This window comes from Halichondria panicea, chromosome 15 (genome assembly GCF_963675165.1).
Source record: "Halichondria panicea chromosome 15, odHalPani1.1, whole genome shotgun sequence".
Classification (NCBI taxonomy): Eukaryota; Metazoa; Porifera; class Demospongiae; order Suberitida; family Halichondriidae; genus Halichondria; species Halichondria panicea.
Window position 1 is genome coordinate 5549213 of NC_087391.1, and position 21601 is coordinate 5570813.

General features: G+C 43.0%; 6 protein-coding genes across 6 annotated transcripts; 3 read left to right on the forward strand and 3 right to left on the reverse strand.

Moving 5' to 3' along the window:
- Nucleotides 1-29: 29 nt before the first annotated feature.
- On the reverse strand, nucleotides 30-1879 carry LOC135349367 (transmembrane protein 145-like). The gene is made up of 2 exons (XM_064547902.1): nucleotides 724-1879; nucleotides 30-536 (listed from the first exon to the last, which is right to left on the reverse strand). Exons 1-2 carry the CDS (start codon nucleotides 1789-1791, stop codon nucleotides 78-80), a joined length of 1527 nt encoding a protein of 508 aa, XP_064403972.1. The 5' UTR covers nucleotides 1792-1879; the 3' UTR covers nucleotides 30-77.
- On the forward strand, nucleotides 1874-6021 carry LOC135349366 (uncharacterized). The gene is made up of 4 exons (XM_064547900.1): nucleotides 1874-2270; nucleotides 3081-3275; nucleotides 3570-3679; nucleotides 3955-6021. The coding sequence occupies exons 1-4, from the start codon at nucleotides 1984-1986 to the stop codon at nucleotides 5937-5939; spliced, it is 2577 nt and encodes an 858-aa protein (XP_064403970.1). The 5' UTR covers nucleotides 1874-1983; the 3' UTR covers nucleotides 5940-6021.
- Nucleotides 5965-7009, reverse strand: LOC135349368 (bifunctional protein GlmU-like). Its single transcript, XM_064547903.1, has 3 exons — nucleotides 6879-7009; nucleotides 6638-6826; nucleotides 5965-6336 (listed from the first exon to the last, which is right to left on the reverse strand). The coding sequence occupies exons 1-3, from the start codon at nucleotides 7005-7007 to the stop codon at nucleotides 6091-6093; spliced, it is 564 nt and encodes a 187-aa protein (XP_064403973.1). The 5' UTR covers nucleotides 7008-7009; the 3' UTR covers nucleotides 5965-6090.
- Nucleotides 7010-7093: 84 nt separating this feature from the next.
- LOC135349289 (dentin sialophosphoprotein-like) lies at nucleotides 7094-12714 on the forward strand. Its single transcript, XM_064547807.1, has 13 exons — nucleotides 7094-7270; nucleotides 7321-7461; nucleotides 7513-7647; nucleotides 7706-7881; nucleotides 7948-8125; nucleotides 8173-8292; nucleotides 8342-8478; nucleotides 8533-8575; nucleotides 8631-9051; nucleotides 9100-9197; nucleotides 9253-9511; nucleotides 9572-9728; nucleotides 9846-12714. The coding sequence occupies exons 1-13, from the start codon at nucleotides 7109-7111 to the stop codon at nucleotides 12667-12669; spliced, it is 4851 nt and encodes a 1616-aa protein (XP_064403877.1). The 5' UTR covers nucleotides 7094-7108; the 3' UTR covers nucleotides 12670-12714.
- A 9-nt stretch (nucleotides 12715-12723) lies between these two features.
- Nucleotides 12724-16230, reverse strand: LOC135349304 (mediator of RNA polymerase II transcription subunit 17-like). Its single transcript, XM_064547829.1, has 13 exons — nucleotides 16089-16230; nucleotides 15899-16039; nucleotides 15509-15819; nucleotides 15237-15371; nucleotides 14911-15047; nucleotides 14790-14861; nucleotides 14596-14736; nucleotides 13919-14034; nucleotides 13803-13859; nucleotides 13601-13735; nucleotides 13436-13550; nucleotides 13119-13282; nucleotides 12724-13000 (listed from the first exon to the last, which is right to left on the reverse strand). Exons 1-13 carry the CDS (start codon nucleotides 16181-16183, stop codon nucleotides 12811-12813), a joined length of 1809 nt encoding a protein of 602 aa, XP_064403899.1. The 5' UTR covers nucleotides 16184-16230; the 3' UTR covers nucleotides 12724-12810.
- LOC135349278 (uncharacterized) lies at nucleotides 16192-21555 on the forward strand. Its single transcript, XM_064547785.1, has 17 exons — nucleotides 16192-16521; nucleotides 16573-16734; nucleotides 16786-16932; nucleotides 16984-17141; nucleotides 17190-17436; nucleotides 17497-17634; nucleotides 17700-17833; nucleotides 17894-17936; nucleotides 18002-18174; nucleotides 18227-18338; nucleotides 18491-18626; nucleotides 18698-18801; nucleotides 18876-19168; nucleotides 19223-19398; nucleotides 19458-19583; nucleotides 19635-19705; nucleotides 19789-21555. The coding sequence occupies exons 1-17, from the start codon at nucleotides 16255-16257 to the stop codon at nucleotides 21553-21555; spliced, it is 4254 nt and encodes a 1417-aa protein (XP_064403855.1). The 5' UTR covers nucleotides 16192-16254.
- The last annotated feature ends 46 nt before the right edge of the window (nucleotides 21556-21601 follow it).

A 21601-nucleotide genomic window follows, 5' to 3' on the forward strand; every position in this document is an offset into this window, starting at 1 on the left:
CTTGACCATCATGCAACAATTCATCTTCATCAATAGACAACAAAAACAAAAACAATTAAACGGACACAGAGCACAAATCAGATGACATTAGTAGCACTGGAAGTGCTGTCTGAGCTACCATAATAGAAATTCTTAAGTCCCTTGTAGTAGCCACGATCTTGTACAGTGTTCAAGTGACTATCAAACTGAAATATAAGTTTAGCCCATCGAGGGGCGAACAAAACCATGGCACCTACGTTAGCTAATAAATCAAATACCAGCAAAAATGCAGTAACTACACGATGCTTATAAAGGGGATTGATAAATGCGATTATGAAGACCACTAAAGGAAGATAACAAAACCATATGATATACATAAACGATAAAGAGAAATAGAGCTTCAACTTCTCAGGTCGATTTTCAACGAGATAAATCTGTCTCATTTCATAGAGAATGTAGGCCAGGAGTGCAAGTCTATAGGCAAGGTAGAGAGCCCCCGGCCAGCTCTGGAAGGTGTGGTTAGTCCAAATAGACAGGGGAAACACTTGATTCTGAACCTGGGCCGGGGAAAAAAGAGACACAATGTGAACACCTATATGCACAAGACTGTGTAGTAGTGCGAGCAGTAGTGTAAAATTATGTTTAAAATGGCACAAAATAGCGGAAAAATGCATCACTTATAACAAATACACACAATCTTCCATACAACAATACAACACACAGTACATCTGTATATACACTCACAACAGCCCAAATGAAGTACACAGAGAAGAAGACCACATACGCTCCCCATACTCCAAACGTGAGTTTCTTCCAGCGTAGAGCACTGTCTGTCACCATCCAGCCCTTACCGATGAGCAATAGCACAAGAATCAGCAGCCAATCGGAAAACTGGTTGAACACCTCTCCCAAGAACAAGCACCATACCGCTCCAAACCCATCACCAGCGAACACAGCATAATGGATCAGTTCAAATATCACATGAAGGAACTCCAGCACCAGAGATGCAGTGAATATAGCTGGTAATAGATGCATCCTTCGAAAACCTATCGCGGACGTTTTGCACCATTTCCCGCAGAGTCCAAAGTGCATTGCGAGATGTATGGAGAGCAGGGCCAGGTATACAACGGAGAACAATAACTGCATGAGTAGTACTCCCTCCAGCTCAAGCGAAAATTGGTAGACGAATGGATTCAAGTGGGTGTTGTTTTCCGGATCTGAGTTGACAAGACTTATATCGTACCAGAGAGTACTATTTTCCGTTTCACTCCATTTACAGCTGGATGAGTAGTTGCGATCACAAGCCAACATGAAGAGATAGTAAAATTCAGTTTTTGGAGATTCTTTTACGCGAAAAGTGAAGTCATTTCCAGGAACTACACGAATGGAGTTGGGTTGGTTACAAGATAATGGGTCTTGATTGTTGCATGGAAGCCTTCTGATGTAGTCCTTCATTCCACTGGGGCAGGTATGGTCGTCCACTGAAATACTCTCGTTGAGAACCGACTCAAACACTGCGTTGCACGACATTACGCCATGCTTAGCTACGAGACTGTCAGAAACATCCTGAGGTACAAGCACTAACAACAATCCAGATCGTATCGTGACAAAGAGATCTTCCGTTTTAACGGACCCAAATACATACAAATTTTGACCAGAAGCAACTCCAAACTTGGCTAAATAGTACAGGGGGGCATTGTTGTTCCTGTCATCTGTAGGCAAAGGAGAATGTTTTGTAACACCACTGACTCTTGTCCCAGCAGACAGCTTGCACACTAGCAGGAGGAGCAGGGCAACTGGCAAACCACCCATGGCATGCCGGTTAGCTAGCTGTACACTTCTAAACCTTATCTTGTGAATCTCTAGTTTGGTTTCATACCATGTGACTGTTGACGAGCCCCTCCCCCTCAAAGCCATTAGACTAAAAATCTAGCTAGCTGCAGGAAACAGAAGGATGTTTATATACTTTTGATGATCTCTAACTGTATCTAGCCGAGCTGCAAGATGCGGAACAGTGCCAACAACTTCACCAGAGGTGATATCAACTTCTCCTACCAAGCCTGTGTGCCCAGCTATAACGAATCTCAAGCTCTAATGAGCAAATGCTCAATGATGGCTAACTCTAGCCAGCAATGTGTACAATTCTGTGACTCATTCCCTGCGGTGCTGCCCTGGGTGTATCTGAGCTTCAGCTCTCTCTCTGCTCTCTGCTGTTTGGTAGTGTTCCTGAGCTACTACCTTATCCCTAAGCTGAGGCACAGCGGGCACTCCACCAAGGTCTTTCTGTTGCGGTGAGTTGCTTAGTGCACGTTTTGGGTAGCTAGCTATACACAATAAAAACAAACAGTTTAAGCCTAGCTACGTGGTATTGTCAGTAGTAGGCTTTTAATTTTTGTCTAAGACTGATTGCATGGAGTCATGTGAGGTACTAGGGGTTGCATTTTGGTGACAGTGTAAACTTCTTTGTTCACAGTTGTACTCTCTTCACTCTTAATTGGCAAGTGTGCGTAAGCTACACACATTAACAGCATTGTATCGAAACAATAATATGTGACAGGCTCTGGGAAAACCAGACTATTGGAGCAGACTAAAATATGTGTGATTAATGTACCAAATAATAGAGCAGAGCATCGCCTACACAATGATATGCTTAGTGTTCACATACCTAGTTTCATACCCGAGTCATGCACGTTGGAAACTCGAAGCCGTAAAATGTAGTATCGAGAAAAACGACTCTCAAAGATTGCTTAATTAGGAAAAATAAGGTAATAGCGAAACTTTGGACGAAGCGTTTCGATGGAAAGAGTTGGATTTAGAGCATCAGATTTTACAGAGAGGTAGTAGAAGGACTGTAGATACTTATACATCAATAACATTTTATTTGAGATTTTATACTGTAGGCATAAATTTAGCTGTAGCTCAATACTAAATTCTGCTCCAATAGTCTGGTTTTCCCAGAGCCTGTCACATATGGTGTGTGTACTCGTGTGGGTGCTAGGATTCAATATTTGTGATTACTAACTCTTGCTGGGAAATTATCAAGAGAGTAGTCAAACAACATTGAAAGCTAACACTTCATTGTAAGTATTTCCCAAATGCAGAACTTTAATGGACCTCATAGTCGCGATTGGGCACATAGTTGCTGGGATCTTTCATCTGGCTGAGAGTCAAAATGAGTACACTCTGAGAGGCTGTGAAACTATTGCCATTATCAACCAAGTTGCACTGTTTGCTTCCAACCTTTGGTTTGTCATTCTGGCCATTGATTTGCTGAAAGCTATTCAAAACCCATTCAGGTGAGTATGTATGGACTACATGGAATCTCAGTATTGAGTTATTTAATGTATGTATCGCTAATCCTGTACACATTTACAATTATACACATTTACCTGTACATGTATGTACATTGTAAGCATCAATACACACACACACACCCACCCACACACACACACACACACACACACACACCCACCCACACACACACACACACACACACACACACACACACACACACACACACACACACACACACACACACACACACACACACACATCACACACACACACACATCACACACACCCACACACAGTGCTCGGCCTACATATGGTATAGGAGCTCACATTGTCATCTGGTCATGGTCCATCATAACAGGGATCGTTCTTGCTGTGCTAACAGTTCCTGGAGTGAAAGGAGGTCCAGGTAATTATACACCAGATGTAGAGCCAATAACTTGCATTCATTCTTTGCACATTGTATTAGAAACTCTTACTTTCACTTCATTTATCACTGAGCAGCTGTAGTATATACTCTACACACACACACACACACACACGCACACACAATACTCCCCCTGTTTTATTTAGCTATAATTATAGCTCATCGAAATTACTGTGTGTATACAGACTAGAAGCTACCTCTTTGTAAAAACATTACCGCATTATACCGTTTATACACATGAACACTCATCTCTACAGGACCATCCATGTTTTTCTGGTGTTGGATATCCATTGAGTCGGTCGGAATGAAGTTAGAACGAGGACTGGGTATTCCTGACTTTGCTATAGCCTCTCTCTTTCTCTATTACCTTTGGCTGTTTCTGTTCTGGATTTTCGCCGTTTTTTGTATCATAATCGGGATATTCATTTTACGAAGACGTCTGACTACAAGTAGTGAAACAAGACGATTGGTTCTTCGACAAAACCTCTGGTACGTTCTGTCACTCGGACTGGAAACTATCGTTGTTATTGTGGTGTGGATCACTCAACTGATACTGACAAGAATCCATCAACAAGAAACTGATTCTAAAGAAGTACAACCGTCTTACTTCTTCACATATGTTGATTTGGGATTGGCGATTGTATTCGCAGTGTTTCATAGCCTCAGAGGAACTGTGGACCTCATCGTTTGGAAACTTGCACTTGGGATTGGTTTGAGCGACATCACAGAATTTTGTAAGAGGATGAAAGACAAGAATCGAAAGGACATTTGTACTCTAAGTAAGAAATCGCTCAAAACTCCGTTAATCGTGAGCAAATCTGGAGACAGTCAAGTGAACAAGGCACTCAGACGAAATGCTATGTATTGTATTAATATTGGCATTTTAGACGCTGTACAACTACACTTGCAGTACATTGGTAAGATAAAACGAGTTGGTTCGGTTCGAGACCGATTTGTAGCGAATCAGATGATTAAATTGGACGAGGAAAATCAAGAACAAGAACGAGAAGAGTTGTATCGAGACAACCCGGCTCATAGCGAACGAAGTATTCGGCGGCTACAGTTCCCGGCCACAGCCACAATCCGTAGCTTCTCTTTCGTCGATTTAGAGCCGTCCATTTTCAGTCTCTTGAGAACAACTTTTGGTATCACCCCCAAGAAATATCGCGAGTCCTTCAAGATCAGAAATGCAGCCGACATCGATAAAGAAGGTATGCTTGAAAAATTCACTGAAGGAAAATCTGGAAGCTTCTTTTACTTCACACGAGACTTCAGATATATCATCAAGACTGTGACTTCTGCAGAGGAGAGCTTCCTTCAGAAGATAGCCTATAAATACCGTCATCACATGCAGCATAATCCAAGCAGTCTGATTGCTCGATTCTACGGTTTGCACAAAGTTAAATTGGCTCCAGAGCAACGTTACATTACAGTGGTTGTGATGGACAACATCTTTCATAACATGGAGCATCTTGCAATGCACGAGCGCTACGACCTCAAGGGTTCCTGGGTGGGCAGACGTGCCATAAAAGGAAGTCGTGAACGCAATGCTTACAAAGGCACTCTGAAAGACCTCGATCTGGGAAACAAGAAAGTTTGGGTAGGAACGGAAAACAAACAAATTTTGATTGAACAATTGAGAGAAGATGCCAAGTTTCTGGCGAGCTGTGACATCATGGACTACAGTATGCTGCTGGGGATTCACAACCACAGCAAGTTTGGGGAGCGATCGATGGGCCGACCTGAGGAGCAAAACGTAACTGGAATAGCTGGAGAGGATTTTATCGATGTGTCTATTAAAGGGAAGCCAGGCCCTCCTTCCTCTAGATATGCCTCCAATGATAACGGCATAGAGCCTGAGATTAGTCCCATTCGAGTGTCCAGAAACGCTGCAAAACGTATCGCAATCGAAGAAAATGAGACCACCCTTACCACGACTACACAGCTGACTGGAGTGCCATGGTTTCGAGAGGACTATGGTGGATTGCGTAGTTGTTCTTCACTGCATCCCCGTTGTAACGAAGGGGAGAGACCACCGAGCACGCTAGTTGATGGAGAAGCACCCGTGGCCACTTATTACTTTGGTATTATTGACATTCTTCAAGAGTACAACATGCGTAAGAAAGTGGAGCATCAGTGGAAGACCAAAATTCAGTGTCAGGACAAATACGGACTGTCTGCAGTGAACCCCAAGGACTATGCTCAGAGATTTGTTGACTTTATGGAACGTGCTTTTGTTTAGATTAGACTAGAGCCAGGTTGAGTTGCAAATTATGTGTGTTTTTGTGTTGAAAGTCTTTATTAATATTAATTGCACAAACAAATTGATACATTGATAAAATTAATAGAGTAGGAAAACAATTAGCAAAACAATGAATTGTGTGAGGGGATGTTTATTCCAATTTTGGGCTAATTACTAACTCATGAAAACCAGTTCTAGTATCCATTTCTCTATTAAACATCAATTGTGAGCATTCTCCAATGACCACCTCGGCTGTAGTGAACACCACCATATCACCGAGCACATGACCTCCGACCACACCCCCTTTATCATCAGCGAGGGAGGCGTGGAGGTGACCACCATCAGACAGGGTACCAACAAGGGACACAATCTCATGCTTCCCTTCCAGTGTCAGAACCTGCATGGGATATTGTGCAGCGATCATAATAGCTGTGTTCGTTAATTCATAATTAAAGCTATGTAACAGACAGTGTGGTATAATGGACACCTTTATACAGAGGGGCCTTTGTTGAGGGGTGTGGTATAATGGACACCTTTATACAGAGGTGGCCTTTGTTGAGGGGTGTGGTATAATGGACACCTTTATACAGAGGTGGCCTTTGTTGAGGGGTTGTTTTGTACACATTTGGGACCTGGTTTTATATGAATGGTCGCTAAGAGGGGTTTCACTATTCGCTTAATATCCTACAGTCTCTTACATGATTCCTGCTAGCAGCTGTTGCTTGTGCCAGTCTCAGTTTAGCACTCTGCACACTCCCAACACAACTCAGAATGAAAGCAGCTTTGAGATTGTGTGTGGCTACAAACTCCAATAACTTCGTTGTTATCTCTTCCCCAGGTCCAAGACGAATAGCATAACACAACAGGTTGCTCCCCACACCACTGTCCTGTAGATAAGTAGAAATAGTATAGGTGCATATAAATGGATAGTAAGCTCACAGATGGTCCAGAGGCCATTGTCACAGTAGTGCAGTAGCCTCGATTACCTTCCTTGCGGCCTGTAATCAAGGTACAGCTTCTCTTCCTTTGCCTTTGGTACCTCCACCAACAATGATATCTATTGCGCATGCGCTCCTTGCGGGGTAGAATGAACATGGTTATAAAGTTTCTATGGCACCCGTTTCGCATCAAAAGATATGGATCATTGGCAGTTTCTCTTCATCTTGCTGATGGTCCTGCTCTCCTGGACAAGCAGTGAATGCAGCTTAATAAGTCAGAGCTCAATTAGAACTTGTCAAGTTGGAGATTCTAGTGAACCTAGTACAAACAATGAAGCTGGGCGAACATGCAAAGAGAAGATAGTTGTTTCCATGACTCTAATGAGCGATCAGGTAAATAAATAAATATTTCCAATTACAGTATTAATAATGTATATCTGTAGCAAAATTCTGAATCTCTATATGCGAACGTCCGTGAAGTTTACCAAACTGGAGAGTCAACGGCCAGCTTATTGAAGAAGCCATTTAGAATCGAGATATCTAAGTCTGAGACTATTTCAAGCTATCGTGTTTACTATCGAGGGGTGTGTTATGATGCATGCAAATGGAGTTTTCATTCTTATATTTTATAATAGTCTGCAAATGCAAAACCAAGTGAACATTCTTCACTCTACGAATGGAGGGAAAACTGCAGAGATCACTGGAGTGATGCTCACCTCTCTCGTCCAAGACAGCCAAAAGCTGATGGGGGTTTAGAATGGGACAGTCAGGTGAAGAATTACTATTATTCCACATCTATGTTTTTTGATTGAAATATTCCATGTATAGGGTTTTTGCTGTCGATGTGGTTCAAAGAGGCAGTCAACTTATATAAAACGTCCTGGTGCTTTTTGTGGTAACAGGGACGTAGCCACACTTTTTTGGCATGGTTATATAGAACTAGAGAATGACCAACTTCAGAAGTATGGATCCTCCATTCATTACATGAAGATGAATGACAAATGGTAAGACTTGTCACTTCTGTATTCTGTACTGGCCGCTTTTTATGCATGATTATATTTCATTCACAGGTATGATGTGTTTGATATTGACCAGCCCATACTGCAATACAAGGTGATGGTGACTCTACTGGAGTACAATGGTATACTGGGGAACACAGAGTCAGGAGTTACCGTGGGTAACTGGACACTCGTCTCCTCCTTTGAGCTCTCACCCTCCAACACTGTCAGCAGGTCTCCAAGTGGAAGGGTATGAAAGGCATACCCCGGTGTATGTAGTATTGACCTATTCTACAGGTTGTTGCAAGAATAGAGGGAGAGTTACTTGGCTCATCTGATCCCTATGATTTCATTACCAAAAAGCTACTCGTCCCTTCATCAAGAGTGTTCAGCAGTGATAATACGCAGCAACCACAGGTTAGTTCTTTCAGACTGTAGTGTGAAATATTTTTGCTGCTACCCACAGGATTCTGCTGGTATGAATGAGTGGATGCTTGTTGAAGAGAGTATGGTGGATCTTTCTGGCAAAGAGTGCAACAAAATCGGTACCTCCTTTACTGCATTCAGGTCACAGCCAGTAGCATGTCAACGAGAGTCTGGAACGTAAGTGTAACAGTCACGCATGCAGTTACACTATTCCATATCTTTATGCCGTAGGTGCTTCTCAAATCAGCCACTGGATCTACTCAAACATGACGGAGTAAGCTATTAGTACAGTTATAATAGTTGCAGTGACAGCTAGTGTTACATTATAGGAACTGTTGAAACGTGGCAAGATGGGAAAGTACCTACTCCGTAACTACGGACAAGTCCACCCCTCCACTCATCCAGATGCAGACTCATTCATCCTCCGTTTTGTCCATACTTCTCTCCATAACTCATTTGTTACCTTCTATATAGACGCCTCGGACATTCAGTTTGTCTTCAACAGCGTGAGAGGACGAATAGTTGATGTAACTGCATCTGATTTCACTGTCAACGAGGAAAGTGGTCTGATTGTGGTGGATGTTGAGAATGTGGGGGAGATAGCTGGAGACTTCCTCGTCAGCTTAGCTCATTGCCACGACGATAGAGTGCCATCCTCCAAGAAGACATCAATTGCTCCAGGACAAATTAAGAGTGTCTCGTTTGCTTTCCAAGCTTTTGTGGATGAAGCACAAGAAGTTCGGTGTGTAGGTATGTATGTTATTTAAATTTTGTATCACTTTATATTTTCCTTGTCAGTTGAGCTGTATGATGTGAATTACAATCTACTGGGTACGTCAAACGTGGAACTGAACGTCAACGTATCTTGTTTCTGCTACGGAGAATGTGGATGTGAGGTAAAGTACTTAAATATGGTTCATACATGATTTTAGTCTACTTCTTTATGTACAGTGCAGTGATAATGGGACAGTAACAGTATTCGAATGCCCGGAGGAGCCCCCTGTCGTTATTGAAACTGGCCCCATCTTCCTCAGACTGTTTTTAATAGTGCTACGAATGGTGGGCATACACGGCATTGTTGGATTCTTTGGTGGCATTCTCCTAATACTTGGGTTCATTAAGCTGTTGTTTGGTGGAGTCTGCTGCTGCAGGAAGTCTAAAGCACAGGCATACTATGATGAGCAAAGAAAGAAAGGCGCACGTGTACAACGTGAGTAACTCTACATGTACAATCATGTATATTGTTCAATGTATTTTCATACTTCAATAGAAGCAAAGCTGTTCAAGTGTACTGGTGAGTGCAGAGGGGCAAAAATGGCAAAGGCCCGCCAAAAAAGGAAGGTGAAACGGATTCGGAATTTGGGAAAAGACCCGTATCGACTAGATGACTGGAGAAACTCCTCGTTTGTTTGCAGCTGCAATGATGAGTAAGTATATAATGTACATTCACAAACTCGTAATTACGATTATTGATTAACGCTACCCTGCTAGCATCATGTGATTACATGCTATTAACATTATCTCTTGGTGTTTAATTCATACAGGCTAACCGATATACGATTTGCAAACATTTTAAAGTCACTCTGTTTCTTCTACTACTGTTTCTTCCTGCCCATCATTTGGCTCGGCCGCAAGATCTGGTGGAGTGTATTCAGAGACACTATGAAGAACAAAGAAGTTGCTAAGAGGACTTTATTACGATCGGCCAAGAAAGACCGGAAGTTGGAGACCCTTGGAATGGTGGACATTGGTGCAGAGCTTAAAAATTTAATGACCAGTGATAAAAAAAATGAACAGCTAGCACAAAGTGCTCAGAAAGCAGCTGTACTAGAAAACAAGACGAAAAGTGATATTACTGATACAACCCCTCGGTTAAAAACCAAGCTTGGGAAAAATAATCAAAAGTCCACAGCACAAAAGAAATCGTTGATTGGCAATAACGTAGAACCAGCATTACAGTTACAAACTAAGCCGAATGAGAATAATGTAAACGTTACTGATCAAGAAAAAGTAAAAACTGAAGTACCAGCAAATTTGGCAGACGCTACAGATCCTAAAGCTAATAAGAAGAAAAAATGGTGGAAGAAAGATGGAAAAAAATCCAAAATGGATAGCCAAAAGTCAACAGAACAAGTAGAATCGTTTCACTCAGCATTAGAGTTACAAACTATGCCGAATGAGAACAGCGTAAGTGCTACTGATAAAGAAAAGAAACAAACTCAAGATCCCACTAAGCTTGCAGCAACCTCAGAACCAGTGCCAGAAAATTTGGGAGACCCTCAAAGTGATAAGGCTAATAAGAAGAAAAAAGGGTCAAAGAAAGATGAACAAAAATCTAAAAAAGAAGAGAATGACAAAACTAAAGAACTTGATACCCACATTAAAAAAGATAGGAATATCGATCGAACCGCTCAAAAAGAACGCAAATTAACATCACGAATGGACAGTGCAAAGCCTAGTAGAAGAGTACCTGGCAAATCGAAACGTTCTGACTGGATGAATGAAGATGTTCCTGATTGGGATAGAGCTGATCGAAATTTTGAAAAGGCATCTAGGAGAGATGAACGTGACAGAAGATCTCCTAGAGAACCTCGATCCACCAGCAGGTCTAGGAGAGATGACAGGCAAAGCAGTGAACGCCGTGAGAGGAGAGGACAAGGCTCCAGAAGTAGAGGACCACGGGAAAAGAGAGGACGAAGTTCCAGAAGTAGAGGTACACGTGAGAAGAGAGAACACAGCTCCAAGAGTAGGGGAGCACGTGAGAAGAGACCTCGAGAGAAGACACGATCCTCCAGAGGGAGAGCTGCTAGAGAAGATAAGAAAGATCATAATTCTGACTCAGATGAATCAAAGAAAGAAGATAAACTGCCAGAAAAGAAATCGCTGAGTAGCATTGAAAGCAAACATGAAGCGTTAGCAGAGAAAGTGTCTTCACATCACAGTAAAGAACTGAACCATATTTATGATGAAATTACTTCCCAACATTCTAGTCGGCATTCGTTGGCTTCTAACAGCAAAAAAGACACCAGCGTACATAGTCAGCACAGCAGCCATCACGGATCACAGCCAAGTGTACACAGTCAGCACAGCAGCCATCACGGATCACAGCCAAGTGTACACAGTCATCACAGCAGCCATCACGGATCACAGCCAAGTGTACACAGTCAGCACAGCAGCCATCACGGATCACAGCCAAGTGTACACAGTCATCACAGCAGCCATCACGAATCACAGCACAGCCATCACGGATCACAGCCAAGCGTACACAGCCAGCACAGCAGCCATCACGGATCACAGCCAAGTGTACACAGCCAGCACAGCAGCCATCACGAATCACAGCCAAGTGTACACAGCCAGCACAGCAGCCATCACGGATCACAGCACAGCAGCCATCATGGATCTCCACAGCCAAGTGTACACAGCGATCACAGCAGCCACCATGGATCTCAACCAAGTGAACATGAATCTACCCATTCATCCAGTTTCTATTCCGATTCTAAAGATGACCTCCATTCATCACAGGCGTCCGTGCACTCAGGTGAAAGTAACAATGCAAATAGTTCCCACAAGAGCTCCTCACATTCTACTGAACACACTGGTGTTGCTACTAGCAGTTCAAGCAACTCTACAAGTCAAACTGATTCAACCAATTTGTTATCTCACACCAGCAGTGCAAGTAACAGCAATGGACGCTCTTCACATTCTACTGACCACACAGGTACGATGAAAAGCTCTTCAACTTCCAGTCACAGCCACAGCAGTACAAACAGTCCACAACAGTCACAAGAAACCAGTGGTGCAAGCTCAGAGGATAATCATGACGATTCTACTGAACAAACTCATAGCAAATCTAGTGATCATTCTGACAGCAAAGAAACTACTGAACATACCCATAGTGAATCTAGTGATCATTCTGACAACGAACCTAGTGAAGAATCTGATCATTCTGACAACGAACCAAGTGAAGAATCTAGTGATCATTCTGACAACGAACCTAGTGAAGAATCTAGTAATCATTCTGACAATGAACCAAGTGAAGAATCTGATCATTCTGACAGCAAAGAAACTACTCATAGCGAATCTAGTGAAGAATCTAGTGAAGAATCTGAGAGTGAGGATCATGAAACAGACGCAAGTGATGAAGAAAGTGAATCGGAAAGTAGCAGTGAACTATCGGACAGTGAACATTCCCAAACAGACAGTTCCGAGTCCAGTTCCAGTGAACACAGCAGTCATCCTACCTCACACACGCCCTCCAGTCATAGTCATAGTCATAGTCACAGTCATACTAGTTCTGGCTCTCACACTCGAACTATGTCCAGTTACACATCATCTACTCTCTCATCCATTGAAAGCAGGCGTCCATAATGTCTCATTACCGTTATTTATTGTATCTCATTATTATTTGATTTAATAACAAAATTTACTGTACAATGTATAATTTATAATCCTTAGAAAATAATATAGAGGGGAAATAATTATTTATACAACATAAATTATAATCATTAATTAATTTGTTAGTGAGTTGAGTAGATTACTAAATCTCTGTTGAAAGGTTTGTCCATATTGTGGGCCAAGGTTCAAGGTGCTAGTGATGGGAGCTATAGTGTCAATGGCCTCAGCTGTAGTCACTGGATTGCTAGCAAAGTGTGTCACACTCACAGACACACCACTCCATTGGAACAGGACATCAAGCTTCCTGTAGTGATAGGAAATAAATATAATTATTATTAGGACAGACGTGGGCGGGTATGGTGTGTGTGTGTGTGTGGGTGGGTAGGGTGTGGTGTATGTGTGGTGCGTGTGTGTGTGCTGACTTGTGAGCGTCTGGTGACTGTAGAGAGAGACTGCAGGCCATCAGATAGTCGTGGCTGGTCTGGAGCAGAGAGGAAGAGAGGAGCGGTCGATCAAATGTCTGTAGAATCACCCACTTCAGATCACTAGCCACTGAACGTGCCACTTGGCCCTGGTGTAGCAGAATCTGTAGGGCATCAAAATCACGGGTATACACAGTTAAAATTGCGTGTCTATGATGTTAAATTTACACACAAAGTAATAAAGAGTTCCATGCTTAAGTTATGGGCAGCCAGGCAAAGTTATGGAATAGCAGGTGAATTATTATCTATCTCAGTACCTGATGCTTTAAGGCACACATGAAGCGATCCTTGTCCATGTTGTATAGGAACTCATTGCCATCAAGTTTCTTCAAAGTGAATTTGTCCACCGTCAGCGTCACTATCACAACACCTCTGTTAATTAAGAGAACATACTAACACAAGTCAATACAAAGCAGTGGTACCTTTGTGATGGTTCTGAGGGGCTGGCAAGTGAGAGAGTGTACTCTGTTCTGATGAGACTTTGACTAGGCAGCCAGGTCACCCTCAGTAGAGGGTCATCACAGCTAGAGCACAGCTCAGACATCCATCCATGAACACTAATACAGGGGAACCAGACTGATCAAAATACTGTACTGTGGATAGCCACACCCAAACAGAACTTACAGCTCCTCATTGCAGGAATGTTGTGCCTTGTCCAAAAACAGTTTAAAAACCCCACTCCTAAAACAGAACGAATGATACAAGCTAGCCACTCAATAATATAGTCACAGTGCACTCACTCAGTGGTAATGCCTTTGATGTCTCCCTCCCTACAGGGGACCACACTAGCACTGCTGAGCTTAGTCTGGGCTGAGAATCCAACAGTGGAAGGTTGGGGCTTGCTCAATGTGGACACCTGTGTTATCAGTAAGAGTCACGCATCACTTAACATCAACCTGTACACAGCATCTGATTAAAAAGGCCATCACAACGGTTGCATATACAGTGTACATGTAACTAACAGAGTACAGGGCCTAGGGGGGTACAGCAAAAATATTATAACAAATACTGCGAAAAACAAATTAAAATTTGGTTTTAGTTCGAGAAATCTTTCAGTTGCCATAACTTGAGTTCCGTGGATCCAATTTCACTGCTTTTGTGATTTTCTGAAAGCTTAGAAAGAGATCTTTCAAATGGTACCATCAACGTTCATATTTAGGAGATGACAGAATTTGTCAATTTCGGCCAAATACCATGGATTATATATAGCCCATGGTCCAAAGGGAAAAATGAGAAATTATGGCCCCAACCAAATTTTGGATTAAAACACATCATTTGAAAGGTCTCTTTCTAAGCTTTCAGAAAATCATAAAAATTTTGAAATTGGATCATCAGAACTAAAGTTAATGGCTGTTGAAAGATGTTCAACTATAGAAGGTAAGGTGAGAGGTACAGCACAACGATTAATTGTCAGTACCTTGCGTTGCTTTTCTCTGAGTAGCTGCTTCAGAGCCACCACCAGTGACCAGTGTGGAGTGTGTGGGAGGGGGGAGGGTTGGGAGGTGCCATTATCGTACTCGTGGACGTGAAGAACAGACAACCAGCACTGGGGACTCAGCTAATGTGTGTAGCACATACATGATTGATTAGCAGATTATTAAAATTACGTACCAGAACATTGATCTTGTTTGAGGACACTTTGTGTTGCACTGTTGGTTTTTGGTTGTATGCCTCCTTAGCAATCTATAGAAAAAAGCAGAAATAGAATCTACACACAGTACACTTGACCTACTATTGAGAACAGCTCCTGATTGAAGAGCACGTTCTGAGCCTCCAGTAGTTTCACCTCCCATTCTGGTAGGCCCCTCCTCTGCTCATGGGCGTGACGGTCGATGTGGGTGGGTGACAGGGACGACAGGTCGGGAAGCTCTGTGTGTGTGGGTGTGGGGTAGCATATGCCATGAGGGAAACTTGCCAATTGACTCTAGAACGATGAATTTCACGTACTAAACTAAGAGATTGATGCTAAATTAAAATTATTTGCCTTGATGATTTTGCATCTCAAAGAGAGGAAGCTGTACGTACATACGTAGCTATTGCACATAGTACCATACTAACCTTCCACAGGCTGTGGTGACAAGAACACAGCAATCTCACTCTTCCCCCTCAGCTCCTGGGGGACCACCACCTCGACCACACCCCCACCCTCTCTCTTACGCACCTCAAAGAACACAGGTCTTTTGTACGAACCAGCTACAGGGGACGACAAACACAATTGTATAAAGAATATCATGTCATCATCACTTCTCTGAGTGTACAATGTACACCCATTTCAGAAAAAGTACCTAAAATTGAAAATTTTGACCCGAAAGCAATCACTGGTCAGGTACCTGAATGATAGCCCAGGTCTCCCACTATGACACCACTGGGCAATCGTCTCAGTCGCCACCTCTTCCTCATATTGGAGAGGGCCTGGTGGAACTCCACTTCTCCTCGAGTAGAGCTCTTTGAGAGCGTGGCTGTCCCTGCCTGCAAAATTTTACCGGCTTTTTCCAGTGACTTTTTCTTAACAATGTACTGTTGTACAGGTGAGGGGGCGGTTGTGGGGTTGGAGAGGACTGGATCAAGCGCTATATACTGGCGGTGGTGTTGGATGATTTGGAGGACGTCAGAGAGTACGCTAATCTCAGTGAGGGCTTGTCTGAAAGTACATGTGTGTGTGTGTGTGTGTGTGTGTGTGTGTGTGTGTGTGTGTAGAAGGCCAGATAATTTATTCTTACTTGAGTTTTGAATGTGGCAATTCCCACGGCCATTTTTGAGCACTTTTTTTCGGTGGAGGTTCCAATTCTTTCCTGTCAATAGAATCGGTGAAATCCACTCGTTGAGCAAGTTCCGTCAACTTCTGCGACACAGTGGTCTTCCTGCAACATGTGCAGTGGGATAGGATCATTGTCTAGTATAATCACTCACTCCTGTAGTATCTCCTCTCCCTCATAGTTGATCTCCCTAATCTGGTTGGTGTGGAGAGATTCGACACACACCTTGAACTCATCAGGAGCAGCCATTTCTCAGTCTCGCACCACACTAGCCCTAGCCTCGTCCCCAGGCCGAGTTGTCTCTAAAATAACGCTATGTCATGTTGGCTACTTACGTTATTTTAGAGACAACTCTCAGTCTCTGCAGCTGCAATGGTGCTGAGATTTATGATATGGGGCTGCATATTTTTGGCCTAGGCTGGATACTTTTTGCAGTATTCAGTTTGGACGGGAGCCTTGCAAGCTTGATAGCCTCCAGTGAGATACAAGCATGCTCCAGGACCACTGCCAACTCTGAGCCTATGTCTGCAGAGGGAGAATCTTGCAGCCAAAAATTTGTCGTCAGTTTAGCAGTGCAGAGCGGCCAGGTATGTAAGCTGATGATAGATCCAATAAATTCACTGATTTGTTCATTGCAGGGTGAATCGGGTACTATATATGCAACCATTAAACATGTTGAAGAAAGCAAGCCCAGTGAAGATGGACAGTTAATTCGTAGCAGGAAGCAACTCACGAAACCACTTCGGATAGTCGTTACCAAATCAGACGTCTATGTCGCTTATCCATTGAAACTATTGAAGGTGATATTATATAAAGTAGCTGATTGAGTACTAACAGCACTTTGTATGCAGCAAGCTGTCAATCACGGTCCGTTTGAAGCTGCTCACAAATGGACAGTAAATGCGTGGGTTGGAGCGTTTAGGACGACTAATGATGATGCAACTTGCGTGTGGAGTGAATTGAAAAAATGCCCCGGCTACCAGACAGTGAAAGAAAATGTAAGGCAGACAGACAATGCTCTTTGAGTTTATAACTTATAATACATGTAGGGCTATTGTTGTGAGCCGACAGAGGGGGAAAGATGGCCAGAGGTTCGTGGCGATGCAGCATGGAACTATAAGAGAGGCCATGATACCGAATATGCAGAGACATCAGAATGGACAAGAAGCAATGTTATGGCCATCTGTGCCTACAACGATCCCCTCTGGTAAGCTATCGTTTCACTGACTGTTTAAAAACTTCGTCTTTTTTCCAGGTGGCGTGTGTATGACATTGGTGATCCCCATGTGCTGTACCGCATCAATGTGACAGTTCAACAGTTAAGCTACATACAGCAGACGACAGTAGAGAGTGATTCTGAAGCAAGCGATTCTGAAATAAGCGATTCTACTAAGGTTGTACCTAAAGAGGTGTGGCACACTGTTGGCTATGCTATTATCGGGCCTGAGAGGATAGGTGACAATACTAACAGACAAAAACCAGGCACCAGCTCTGGACCTGAGGTACGCTCATTCTCACAACTGTAATATTAGATGGTGGTATACTGTTCATTATATCATTAGATCAAGGCCGAGTGGCAGGGGGACTTTGCTACCACATCATCATTCGCTAATCTCAAGACAAAGTATTTCATTTTTCCCAATAGGAAGATCTCCTACAGTTACTACAGCAATCCATTCTACAAAGAAAAGGAGAAAGATGTGAGTACTCTATATATATATTGGAGCTCAATTACACAGTTTGTTTAACAATTGTACGTATATAGGTCCCCAAACAAGACGTTAACTTGATCATTGACAAGCACATGTTTGACTTTACTGGTGAGTCATGCAACAAAATAGGAGTGAGAGACGTAACCATCATTAAACAGCCAAACAGATGTCTGCAGAAAACAGGATCGTAAGTCCATCGAATAAATTGCATGATTACGTATAATTATTTGTGCTCCACTTTCAACAGGTGTTTCATATTCACACCCAGGACAGTTCTCAAAACAGCGAGGGTATGGTTTTATACATGTACAGTTGTATCAATAGAGCTACATAATGATGTGCTCTGACTGTACAGGACTTGGAGAAGGGTGGTGTGAGGTCCCACTACTTCCCAACATTTTATGGTGACCATCGAGGATTCATACAAACAAGCGAAGGGATCAACCTCCTTTACCGATCAGATCACATTCATAAGAGTCTTGTCACTCTGGAGTTCACTGCAGCATCCATCTCATTTGTGAACAAATTGTAAGTTCCTTGTAATGGAGCAACGGACAATTTCATAATCAATTATACTCAGGAGCCCTGGAAGAATTGTTGAGGCGATTGTAGAAGATTTTCTTGCCCTGGCTGGATCCAGTTCTCTCTCAGTCACTGTTCAAAACACAGGATCCATTACCTCCTCATACTCAGTAAGTGATACACTGTGCATTACCAAGGCTTCATTGTAAGGGGGGGGCTCACCCCCTCTGTGAATTGTCAGCTTAAATTCAGCTTATTCGCACACACACCCCTCCCCCCTAAATTTCTATAGGCTAGTGAAATGAATCCTTTTTTCCTGCAGGTTTCCATTGACGACTGCACAGATGGAATTATACCTATAGCCGAGAAGAGAAAGACTATAACACCTCGGCAGCAAGAAACCTTTCTATTTGAGATCTCCTCCTCACTCAATATTGACTTCAGCCACAACTGCACAAGTACGTAACTATATACAGTCTCTGTATTTATTGACTGCGTACTCACCTTCTCTTACGTTTTGTTTGTATAGTTTTACTGAGTGATAATAATGGGAAGGTACTGGGCATTAAGATCGTGAACTTTGACACGTCAGAAGGCTGCGTGTACTGCCCTGATGGGATGTGCGACTGTGACGTAAGTTATAGATATTCAGCCCATACAGTATTGTCATGTAATGATAATTCATGCATACATACATGTACATATAGTGCAAGGCTAAGATTTTGGGCAATCTGACAGCCAGTGTTGGATGTTCTGCTGAGAGGATAATCCAACCAATCCACAACAGCAGTGTGATTTTCACTGCCCCGTGTTATCACTGTTGGTTCACTGATACTTTCAAGGACCCGTACAAAGCTCTATTTACAATCGTGACGTTTCTGATGGCTCTGGGAATGATAAAGCTGCTCTGTTGTCACATATGTTGTAGGAGAACAGATGGACGACAGTTTGACGTGGCTGGAATCATACTGGGAACAGCCAACTTGGATCACACTTGGAAGTAAGTTTATATATCTACCTCCAAGACCACTTCTATAGCTAACTCATTTTGCAGAAAGCAGAGAAGCTCTACACTCCACTTTCTGCTTGGGATGTCGTTCTTTCTCTACCTGCCCCTACTGCCCTGTGTGATCTTGCTGTGTAGATGGAAACGGCAAAGAAAAGCCCGGAAAAGATTGACCATGAAAACAGAACGAAAGAAACAACGTCTCGTGCAAAAAAAGAGGGCAGGTAATACGTTTGAGTATGCTTACAGAATGTGTGTGTGAGTGTTTGCAATATATATACAGCTTTACTGGCTATGAAGGGACTTATGATTCAAGAGGAGATGACGATGGCAGAAGCCCTAAAAGTGATGGAGGAGGGTCAAAGGGCACCGGGCAGACTAGCTCCCATGTTGCCACCCAAAGTTTTAGGTGTGTGTATATGTGTCATAGATATTTAATAATTATGACTTTTGATTGCAGTGGTGTCTTCATCTTCTGACACTGACAAGCACGATTTCAACTACACGAGTAGCAGTGAGGATATCCCAGAGGTGTGTGTAAAGTGTGTACTAAGCTAGCTGTTATATCACTCTGCATGATACTCGATCTCTATTATTTATTATATTTAATGCAGAATTTTATGGCTGCCATGAAAAAGAAGTCACCATTACTGGGCCCAAGAAAAGCAGCTGGTAACGGTCGTCCCATGGCAGGAAGAGTTACTGGCAAGAGGAAAGGTCCCAAGAAACGAGCTACTGGGCCAATTGGAAAATCTAACAATCCAACCTCGAAAGAACCAATGCAGAAGAAAAGTGGTACCGGAGGCAAACTAGGTGGCAAGCAGCCCAGACAACCCATTGGAAAAGAGCCCAGACAACCAATTGGAAAGCAGCCCAGACAACCCATTGGAAAAGAGCCCAGACAACCAATTGGAAAGCAGCCCAGACAACCCATTGGAAAAGAACTCAGACAACCCATTGGGAAGCAGCTCAGACCACCGAAGAATCGCACTAACAAACCAATGAGAGACAAAGGACCTGTGAAGAGGAGTGGTGGAGGTAAAGTAAGAGTGAGCAGTCGTCCCAAAGCATCGAGAGGACATGGAAACAAGAGTAGTGGACACAAAAGTGGTGGCCACAGGAGTGGTGGCCACAGGAGTGGTGGACATAGTGGCGGACATAGAGGCGGTGGCGGACACAAGAGTGGTGGCCATGGAGATGATAAAGATGAAGATGACGAACACAAACGAGATGATAAATTTAAAGAAGCTGATCATTCAAGCCGGTCCAGTGATGATGGGAAGCATGAGAAACACAAACATCACAGTGATTCAATCAAATCTCTACACAGTCACAGTTCACACAGCATCAAATCTAAAGATCACAAGAGCATTGCGTCGATATTGAGCAGCAAACTGAGTAGCCTTCTATCAAGCAAGATATCGAAGCATTCCAGTCATTCACACACTAAGAGCCATTCATCTAAAGACAGTCATACAGGAAGCAAGCATACGCACACAGGAAGTGAACATACGCACAGCAGTCATGGAAGCAAGCATACGCACACAGAAAGCGAACATACGCACAGCAGTCATGGAAGCAAGCATACGCACACAGGAAGTGAACATACGCATACAGGAAGTGAACATTCGCACACAGGAAGCAAACATACGCACAGCAGTCATACAGGAAGTGAACATACGCACAGCGAACATAGCGATGAGGACAATCATTTGAATGAACACAGTGAGGATGAACATACTGATGAGACCCATGATGATGATGACCACCATGACCACCACAGCGAAGATGATGATGACCACCATGATGAAAGCGAAGATGATGATCACCATGAGGAAGATGAGGACGACCATGATGAAGATGAGGACGACCACGAGGAAGATGAGGACGATCATGATGAAGATGAAGATGACCATGACGAAGACGAGGACGATCATGATGAAGATGAGGACGATCATGATGAAGATGAGGACGATCATGATGAAGATGAGGACGATCATGATGAAGATGAGGACGATCATGATGAAGATGAGGACGATCATGACGAAGACGAGGACGATCATGATGAAGATGAGGACGATCATGACGAAGACGAGGACGATCATGATGAAGATGAGGACGATCATGATGAAGATGAGGAACATGATGAAAGTGAAGATGAACACAGTGAACATGACGAAAGTCACTCGGATCATTCTGACCACTCCGATCATCACTCTGATCATCATTCCGAACACTCTGACCACTCAGATCACCACTCTGATCACCACTCTGATCACCATTCTGATCACCACTCCGATCACCACTCAGATCATTCCTCTCGCTCATCTCATCACAGCCTTGTTGAGGACGATGAAAGTGACTATTCTGAGCATCATTAACAATATTATCTCATTTCTATCATTTTATAATCATTATCCATTACAT